Here is a 10,478-nt window from a genome sequence, read left to right as displayed (position 1 = left end):
TAGCCAGGAGGAAGCAGGAAATATATTATCCTCACACCACATACTATATATAATTTTTAAATTTTAATTTTTTCTCTTACCGAATATATAGTATATGGATGATGAGTAAAATAATTTAATTAATTAAAAAAATAAAAAAATCTAAAAAAGAAAAAGTGTGATATATGAGGATGATTAGTAGCAAAGTTGATTACTTTTGTATTCTTAAATGGTAATGTGCACAGTTGCGTGGGTGATATCTTTTTCCTTTTTTATTTTATTTTAATAAATAAAGGTGTGACATTTGATTTTGAAGATTTAATAAATGTTATTAATGAAGTAATGCCTATAAAAAAAATATTATCTTTCTCGATGATTCGATCCAACAAGCAGTAGTAGATCGATGATCATTTGTTACAATAGCTATTTATAATCATGTTGTCCCAATATAACTAATTTTAGTCTCTTCTCCTAATTAATTACTCGGCAAAAGAAATCTAAAAATAAAATAAAATTGTCCTATATATATATATATATATGTATGTATTTAACTGCAATATGCCAGTCTGTCATGAATGATTCTATGATCAGTGTGTGCGTGCCAAATAATTAAAGAGGTGCAACCATATGTGTACTTTTACGTGGTTTGATAAATGAAGTCTTGCTCACACTAATAACATTTTATATTAAATAACTTTGTTATTAATATATATATATGAATAAATCCACTCAGCAGCCACTGTTCGGTGCACACAATGCACACATGACGTGTAGACCGGACCGGGTTCACTAACGCGACAGAACCGGATCCCTCATTTCGAATCCCTAATTCCCATTCTGCACTCATTTCCCCCCTTCCCTCATTTCATTCCCCCCCCCCCCACTCCTCCCGAGCGTAGAAAGGACTGAGGGTGCCGAGGACCCTCAGCCCTCACGGTTTCATCTCTCTCTCTCACACTCTCTCTCTCTCTCCTCGGTTCATGGTCGTCTTCCTCTGCATAGGTTATCATTGTGGTCTTCTAATCGGCATCTATTTCTCTCTCTGTCTTGCAGAAACCCTAGAGTCCGGTCACTCCGATTGAAGCTTTGTTCCTGGTGGCTTCTCTTCAACGTTTTCCCTCCGTGCACTGCTACTGTTTTTCTCCATCACACACTCTCTATTTCGATTTGGGTTGAGAAAACATTGTTGACCGAAATGGGTAAGTAAATATATTTATTATTGATTTTGTATAGATAGCTTCCTTGTTGATCTGCATTATGAGTTAAAATCCATTGTAATAACAATATATATTTGTGTACATAGGGAGGAAACCCCACTTGATCCGGTCCAACGCTAGTCCAGGTTACTTTTTCCTAATTTATTTGCTTTACAGTGCTAAGTGGTAATCTTAAAAAATGGTACAAAACAAAGGGAGCTAGGTAAAAATTATTGAATCTTGTTATGTAATGTTTGGTTGCCATTTACTTATTTGTGTGCTGATTTTTACTCTTTGGTTTTATGAATTTTAGGCTATTTTAGGGGTTGTTCAAATGATTTTGTCTTTGAGTTCATATGATACACCTTATGTAGGCGTCATGCTCATTTGTAATACTCTTCATATGAAATGTATACACATCGTTGGGGCATCTCGTTTGGTCGAAGAGCATTTGTATACCACTGACTGCTTATTATTTCCATTTAATATATGGTTATTATATACACATCCTGCTTATATACCACAATGGGGCTTTTAAAAAAGGCAAAGTGAGAAATAATATGGACTTGTGGGATTTCAACAGTTTATTGGCTTACTTATGTCATATGGAAGGGCAGATTTTGGTCCCGGTTGTTGGCCTTGGATTTTTACAAGTTTTCATGTGAGTGCTAAAAGAAAAAGTCTATTTACATCTCCAATTACATTTTTACTTATATACTCTTGCCTTGAGCTGGTAATGACCATGGTCTAGAGAAGTTTGAACCTTAAAACTAAAGACCAAACCTATTACCACGTAAGCCATAGTCCTATGGTTTCTTGTGGAATTTGTACAGTTTATTGGCTTTGTTGAGTCATATGGAAAGGCAGATTTTGGTCACTAAGTTGGGTGGTTATTAATTCCAGCATGTTAATAGGTTTTTTATTTTATGTCTTTGAATTTGTATTTGGTTTTTCAGAATCATGCATGGCACCATCCGAATCATCATCTATAGTTAATGATTTTGTGATGGAGTCACCAACTTGTTGGTGTGGTTTAAAAACACCACTAAAAACATCCCACACCAAAAAAAATCCCGGAAGGAGGTTTTTTGCATGCCCAAATTATAATACGGTAATACCCCAAAAATATTAATTTTTTGTTAGTTTTTTACCCGCAAGGCGGTATTTTAATCATGTTAATTAGGAGTTTGCCACTGTGTGCAGGGAGATGCTCGGTGTGAATTTTTCGTTTGGTTGGATATACTAACTCTACTAGAGGAGAATTTTCGTGTCAGAGAGAATAAGGCTTCTTGTTGCTGGGAGGACGTATTACAGCGCGACTATGACGTTAGGAAAAGGGAAGAAAAAGTCCGAGACGCTGTGAAGAATCTGAAAAAACAGAAACAAAAGTTACTAATGATGTACTGGGTTTTGACATTTGTAGTTGTCTTTGCTTGGTTTGGATAAATACCATGTAGCTTGTAAGTTAATTTTGGAGCTGTCTGGGTGTAGTTTTTTTTTTTTTTTTGTGACAGCTTGTTAACCCCATGTTGGGGATATAGTCATTGTAATTTCTTGTTGACCATTCTGTGTAATTATTAACAGTGGCAGCTATTTAAGTAGTTGACAGATTATGTACTAGCTAGCTAGTCATTTCTTGTAGTTGACTGAAGTAAAACAATGTAAATACGCAGGTTATATATTTCCAGTGCTTCTCTCTATGCTGGTTTCAGAGTGTTAGGGCCTTTTTTCTTACCTGAAATCAAAATGCTAAGACATTGTATTGTCAAACTAGTTTTACCCGAAAGGCTTCAGGGTGCACAGGCCATCAATGGAAATAATTAACATCCAAGATTTCATTAGATGAAATTGTAATAGCATCACCCGAGTATGTACATTAGTTTCCCTATTTGTCATAAATCCAACCAGCCCTATCCCAAAATGTGACAAAAAATTCTGACCAGATCATACTAACTGTAAATGTCAACTTGGGGCCCGAATTTTACGTCCAACTCATATACATCAATACATCAATACATCAATTCTTGCAGCAGCTTCCACATCCACAATGCCACCCTTTTTCAGCGTACCCCTAACAATAGCCACCTTTTGCAGAAAGTTTTCAACCGAGTCAAAACTTGAAAGCTTGGACAGTGTTACCAACAGTCTGGCTGGGCAAAGCTTTAAGACTTCCTTCACTGCACAAATGGGGCATGAGGACGTGTATGAAATATAAATATTTCATCTCTGTCAGAACTAATATAAAAAACCAAGGAAACTAGAAACCATGGAGCGTATTGTATGTAAACTTGGGATTTCTCATCTCTTAACAATTTACTAGTCTAAACATGCAAACCACAAAATTGAAAATGCAAAGGACCCCTTCCTAGAGAAAATGAACCAATATTTTCTGACCTTAATATTGGTAATTAAAAATGTTTGCACCTTCATCCCAAATAGAAAAATGTCCAAACTATCAATCAGGTGACAATATAGTTGAGTTCAACTTGTCTTTAGCTAGGTAGACAAATAAACAATGAAATTCTTGCCAAAAAAAATCAACCTATTAAGTTTGACAAATACAAATGTACATACTCGGGTATTCAAATATGACAAAAACAAACCATTACAACATCTTAGGCAAGTATACACGGACCATAAACCTCCCCACTCCAACACTCAACTTATAACAACAGATTTTCCCAGGTGCTCACTTTAAGAGTATTCCAAACCATTAAATATACATTTGAACATAGAGAGAGCTTACCAAAAAAGCTACCTCACAAGGCAAAAATACCCTCTCCAAATGGTTTAAAAAACGAACCCATCATGATGACCATGGCTTCACAAATTCTGTTATTCAAAAAACAGTATATTAAAACTTATTCATTGATATTTCTGAACATATCACATATATTTACAAAATGAAGTCATGGTTAACCTCATTTCCTGGTGGTGTGGATTGTGTAATAATGCTGTTTTGTGTCCCAACATATACCCCATCAGAAAATTGGGGGTGTTGAGATCCCGGGTTGTCATCCAATCCTGATTCATCTGCCAAGATTTTCCTGCATGTCTATGTTGCCAAACAATATATGACATATGTTAAACTCATGATGAAAAAGTATTATATTGCAGGTTAAAACAAGGTTTAAAAATTACCCGTTTGCTTTTCTTTGTGACCATCTTTTCCACAGGTGGAACCCTCCTCTTACTTGGGGGTCTCCCTTTTCCTCGTACCACATTTGGGCTTAATATCTTTTTCCCCTTATCCAATACCACATCTGCTTTCTCCTTCGTATGAATGAGTGTCGAGTCTACTGTTGAGTCTTCACATTTTTTCTCAAAGTCATCAACAACACTTAGGAATGCATGGACTTTTTCATTATTTGAGGCTATTTTGGTTGCTAATTTCAAACATCTCTTAACAACAAGCTCATAATTCCGACTATCCTCTCTGTCACCATGGTCATCGTAGCTACTTCTGAGTAAGGTGTATCTCCTCTTTACGTCCTTTCTCCAGCGATCCAAGACATATACACTTGGCAGCTCTTTAATCTTCTTCAATTGACAAACTCTAAGTGCATGCCGACATAGAATCCCCCTAGTTTCAAATAGTCCACACGTGCATCGCACCTCCACCTCCTTTTCATTAAAGTATACTGAGTAATTGACTGTTTTAATGAGCTCGTCAATACTAATTTCATCCAACACATCGTATTTTAAAATTGACCCTTCTGTGCTTACCAACGAACAATTACAAGCCATTAAGCCTAGCAACTCCCTTTGGAGCTCTTTGAATTTTGCATTTGTATATACGGATTGGAATTGCTTCTCTATGTTGAAGTGAGATACGCAGGGAATAGTCTGGTTGATAGATTTGAAATCAGCAAGTGTCTCGACCTCGACCTTCTTTCTAAGTGCATTATCAAACTGATCAACAAATTCCTTCAATGTCGTTCCGGAATGCACATAGCCATCGAAAAATGCATTCATGCTTTCTGACCTTTGGGTCGTGCTCATACCAGCCCAAAATTCACCTTTCAAGTAAACTGGAACCCAAAAAGATCTTTCCTCATATAAGGCTTCGAGCCATTTATTGCTGACCAGATCATACTTCTCAAGTAGTTCACCCCAACTCTCCTCAAATTCGGGGATGGTCTGTGAATCATATAATGTTGTCTGAATGTCAGTCTTCAACCCCGCATTGAACAGTGCGTGAGACCCCAACTTCTCTGGAAGTTTGCGCAAGATATGCCATAAACAAAATCTATGACGAGTGTTGGGGAAAACAATGGCAATAGCACTCTTCATGGCCCGATCTTGGTCGGTTATGATGGAACAGGGGGCCCGACCATTCATGCAATCCAACCACATTTGAAATAACCACACAAAAGTGGTTGTGTCCTCACTCGAAAGCAATCCTGCCCCTAGTAATATGGATTGCCCATGATGGTTAACACCAACGAATGGAGCGAAAGGCATCCCGTACCTATTTGTTAGGTACGTAGTATCGAAGGTTACTACATCGCCAAAATACTCATAGGCCGCTCGACTACGAGCATCAGCCCAAAAGACATTCCGTAACCTCCCCTCATCATCCACGTCCATGACAGAAACGAACCCATCATTCTTGTCTCTCATTCTTTTGAAATACTGATTAAGTGCATCTCCACCTCCTTTACCCAACCGTAAATATCTGGCTTTATCAATATAATTCCGACAATCTTTCTCCTGAAACTGAAGATTGTCATAACCTCCCGCATCAACAACAAGAGAAAAAAAGTTCTTATTCATCCGTATACCCGCTCGATCATTCAAGTCAAGGACCCTTTGGCTGTATTCATCTAGAACCTTGTGAGATCGCAATAGCCTAGTCTTCTTGGGGCTTACAGTTACATGGTTGTGTATATTTTCTACAGTGGTGAAAACCCACTTGTCAGTCTTACTCAATGTCGCATTTACTCTGGCCTTACAATCCGTCCTAGTTGTTGGCCGTGGTTTCGACATATCACTGTTCTTAGGTTGGTACTTTCCGCCACGGGCACAACCAACTGTCACATAAACTGGCCTCCCATCATCATCTCTCCTAGTCCTCTGTATCCGTACACCAAAACCCTGTTGTTTCGCATAATGCTTATAGTAGGCTGTCAGGTCTTTCACACTTGCAAATTCCATACCGGATCTGGGTGCATCAACTGGTACCTCATCTTCCTGGACATCAGTGGTACCCTCTAAATCTTCATTTATGTCGAATACCATTTCTACATTTATTCAAATATGAATGGATTAGCATAAAAAGAAAGCTCAAGTACTATAATCAATATAATGGAAACTATAAATACCATGGGCGTCATGAACATCCTCATCAATAATTCGTGATGAACACCCAACATTTTTTTCAAATTCAGCAGCAGTTGACTCAGGGGGCGCTGTAGGTGTCAGGTCTTCCGGATTACTTGGTGGAGTGTATGGCATATAAGGTGGCATATGCTATTTAAGTAGGACATTGTTAGGCAACCCATGTTAGTTTCTCAATAAACTAAACAAAATAGAGCCTTTTAAACTGGAACCCAAATCAATATACCTCAAATGGATTTTCAAATGGGTTAAAGTCTTCATCAAATGGGTTGGCCATGATTTAAATCTACAAGTCAGCAGCAAGCAGCAATTATGCTGTTAATTGCTTTCAGCAAATTAAATCATAGGTTATGATTGAACGGCGGTAATGAGAAGAAATTACTATGTTATGGAAATAGTATACTGGTTTTTTCTCTAATCTTTGAAGAGTGGGAATGGGAATAAGAATAAGAAATAATAAAAGAACCGTGTGAGAATGACTACGATGCTACAGAGGAGCTATGAAGAAAATCATATTCAACTCACCTACCCAAACTGATTGCCATAAACATCATATTTCATGAAGCAATTATATTCACTAATAATTCATCTCCAATTATATTCACTAAATCATAATAACAATTTGTTCTTATGATTTATCAACCATTTAAGAGAGTGTAGAAAATAAAACAATTTGTTAGCCAATTTTTTTGGAGTATGTTACTCATTAAAGTTAATAAAAAATAAAATTATAAAACTTTATTCAAACTCTAAAAACGTCATTATATCATTCTATCATTTTGGCTATAGACATTCTGCAAATAAATTTGAAAACTTGCTCACGCATGTTTCCAGTGTGTCTCCAATTACCTACTCTGTAAAAATAATGGAAAACTTGCTCACTTATGTGGTTTCTGTAATCTTAACTAAACTCAGTAATCTTCAAACACATTGCCCTTTCTTACGCAATAGGTTGAACCACATCACAGCTAAATGTATGTACGTACAAGTCTTGTTACATAAACCTAACAAGCATTTCATTCCTCCATATTCCAAACTTAGAGTACCCATCGAGAAAGCTAATATTTTTATCTCACAATCCACAACCATTCAAACCTCACAGAATACAAGTAAAAGCTGACATTTTTATCTCATTTTTCCAACCCATTCAAAACTAACAGAAAGCTGAGGTTTTTCTCCGTGCCCTAAGCTATCATACCAATTTCGAAAAACATAAAAATCGAATCTTGATGTACACATGAAGAATATAATATTACAACACGTATAAAATTGAAAATATTCACCTGTATAACTTCTCAGTGCATTTACCCGAAACAGAGCAACTTGGAATGAGTTATGGTTTCCTCGGTTCACAGTCGTTTCAAGGGGAGTGGATGCGCCGGTTCAGGGGACATTTGTAGGTGGCGCTGATCAGTGCATCGCCGTCGCCAGGTGGCGCTGGGAAGAGGAAGGCAGATTCGGGTTTGTCCCCAGGCAGAAAGGAGTTTCAGGGCATTCAGCCCTCCTTCGCTCCGTTCAACGGCCTCGTGGGGAGCGGCGGCGAGGGGTAGATGGCGGGCCGAAGCAAGAGGAAGTGGCTGACGACAGAGACGCCGTCGCCGGGAGGCCTGGGTAGACGGACCAGTACGCGGGGGGTTGCTGTCAAACGAGAGGTGCTTCGCGGGTTCATTTTGAATGGGGATGAAGGCAGGAAACCGTATTTCAAATTGGGTCAAAACGCACCGTTTTGGTCAAAATGAAAAAAAAAAAAAAAAAAAAAAAAAAACTAAAACTAGGAGAAGCCACGTCGTGAGTGCAGTGTGTGCACTGCTACAGTGGCTTCTCTGTAGCTTATATATATATATATATCCCTTTCTAAGGAAAAAGAGACCCTCGATGGACTTTCCTTAGTCATATATTGCGTACGGTACTGTTGAATTATTGTATATATTAATTAATTAATTTGGTTTTATATCGAATTGTGAACTCGAGTACTATATATTTACGTTTACTGGTTAATTAAGCATGACTAGCCACGTACGTAATTAGGATCATGCATGCATTAATGGAGTTATTTATATAATATGCTAGCTGCTATTTATACATACATACATATATATATATATATATATATTTATATGCATGCATGAATATATGCTCAAAAGCTAGTCAAAAGTTATATGGAACTTGCCGGATATATATACTACTGGAGAATATATATTTAGCTTCTTCTGAAATCTCATTATCATCATGAGCAGCTTCTTAGATTGTCTTAGGAATGAGAGAGTTTATTAATTGGATTTCGAAGTCTAATATATATCATGAGAAAGGCTTATATAATTAGTTTTTAAATTAAAACTATACCAATTTTAATTTGAATATTGTTTTTATAGTTAATATCGGTAGTGTTGCACTTACACTAGCTAGCCGACTGGCCACCTATAAGAAAAATGAGTATTTGTGATAGATTATTTACGATAAGAATAACTATTTGTGATGAAAATATACTCATTTTGACAGAAAATAATCATTTTTACAATAAATAAATAATCATAAATAAGCAATATAATTTTCTTGTAGTAGCTATTAAATTTGGAGTAAAAATATCTGATCATTTGATGGTGGCATGGAGGAAGGAATTGCATGTGGAAATATTATATATATATATGCATCGATCGGAATCTTAGCTAATTTATATTTTTCTTTTTTCCTAGCCAATTAGAGATTTTCTAATCTAATTATAAGTACGTAATTTGGATCAGCTAGCTATCCTTAGCCAAAAACAATTTATTTTCATTCATGGTCTGAAATAGAAAATTCCTGATCTTATCTAATTAATTAATAGCAAAAACCATGCATGTTACGTACGTACTGGCTGTACTGCAAGCTGGTTGATTAGGCGGATTGATGGAATATTAGAATATATAACATATTTGATTCACAAAGAATGAGGGAGCTAGTTAATGCTATAATCGAACCGAGTCGAGCTGATCTTTAGCTTGTCAATTTTTGCTCGACACAAAAAATTTGAGTTCGAGTTCGAGCTGGAACTTGAGATTTTTATTTAATTTTTGACGTTCAAGCACTACTCGGTAAACTAAACTCTCAACTCGAGTTTGAATTATTTGTTTGTTTTTTTTAATAAGATTTGATAATTAATAAATTAGATAAATAAATAATTTAATATTGCATTTGTATAACTAATAAGTAGAACTTTTATTAAATTATAAGATTTTAAAATTTTATAAGTAATTACTATGTAGCTAGTTGATAGTTATCCATAATAATAATATATTATATGCCTACATAAATTATTAATATATACACATAATATAATATTATATATCTATTTCATATATGGTTCTCACATATTAGTATATGAAATTATTAAATCTTATCGACTAATTATTGTACAAATTATACAATATAGCGATGGAGCATATTCAATATATATGTATAAGTAATTAGGTTACATATTATATATTTAATTATAAAAATACTATGCTTATATTATTAACTGATACACACATACACACATATACACATATATATATATATATATACATGTATATGTTTATATTTATTAATATATGAATGAGATTTAATCAAGTCGAGCTAACAAGTCGACTTAAATATAAACAAGTAGGCCTTCACCAGTCTTAGTCGAGTTTAGTATGGTATATATTATTTACTAATCAAGTGAGTACCTATTTTCACGATCGAGCTTTTTCTTTCATGAGTTGAGTTCAATTCGAATTTAAGACAAGTACAGGGCGGGCTATCGAATAGATTAGTTCATTTACAACTTTAGAGCTAGCTATGCACGTACATATGTTAACCAAAACATTAGGAGCTAGCTATGAATAATTAATGAAAGCTGGAACATATATATATATATTTATAGCATAGAATAATTAATTGATTAGTGCATAGGATTAAAGTGAATTAAGTACATTTTCCATCTAGTGAACACATGATGATATA

The 10,478-nt window shown here is 35.6% G+C and overlaps 2 protein-coding genes across 2 annotated transcripts; one reads left to right on the top strand and one right to left on the bottom strand.

Moving 5' to 3' along the window:
• Window positions 1–700: 700 nt before the first annotated feature.
• LOC122278326 lies at window positions 701–2,873 on the top strand. The gene is made up of 4 exons (XM_043088514.1): window positions 701–1,178; window positions 1,283–1,321; window positions 2,132–2,286; window positions 2,379–2,873. Exons 1-4 carry the CDS (start codon window positions 1,175–1,177, stop codon window positions 2,619–2,621), a joined length of 441 nt encoding a protein of 146 aa, XP_042944448.1. The 5' UTR covers window positions 701–1,174; the 3' UTR covers window positions 2,622–2,873.
• Window positions 2,874–3,246: 373 nt separating this feature from the next.
• LOC122278325 (protein FAR1-RELATED SEQUENCE 5-like) lies at window positions 3,247–8,326 on the bottom strand. The gene is made up of 7 exons (XM_043088513.1): window positions 7,799–8,326; window positions 6,742–6,801; window positions 6,500–6,647; window positions 4,317–6,418; window positions 4,096–4,230; window positions 3,922–4,007; window positions 3,247–3,352 (listed from the first exon to the last, which is right to left on the bottom strand). Exons 2-6 carry the CDS (start codon window positions 6,790–6,792, stop codon window positions 3,999–4,001), a joined length of 2,445 nt encoding a protein of 814 aa, XP_042944447.1. The 5' UTR covers window positions 6,793–6,801; window positions 7,799–8,326; the 3' UTR covers window positions 3,247–3,352; window positions 3,922–3,998.
• Between the last annotated feature and the right edge of the window lie 2,152 nt (window positions 8,327–10,478).

Source organism: Carya illinoinensis, chromosome 10 (genome assembly GCF_018687715.1).
Source record: "Carya illinoinensis cultivar Pawnee chromosome 10, C.illinoinensisPawnee_v1, whole genome shotgun sequence".
Lineage (NCBI taxonomy): Eukaryota > Viridiplantae > Streptophyta > Magnoliopsida > Fagales > Juglandaceae > Carya > Carya illinoinensis.
The sequence above is the reverse complement of the archived record's forward strand: the minus strand, read 5'-3'. Positions and strand labels throughout refer to the sequence as shown.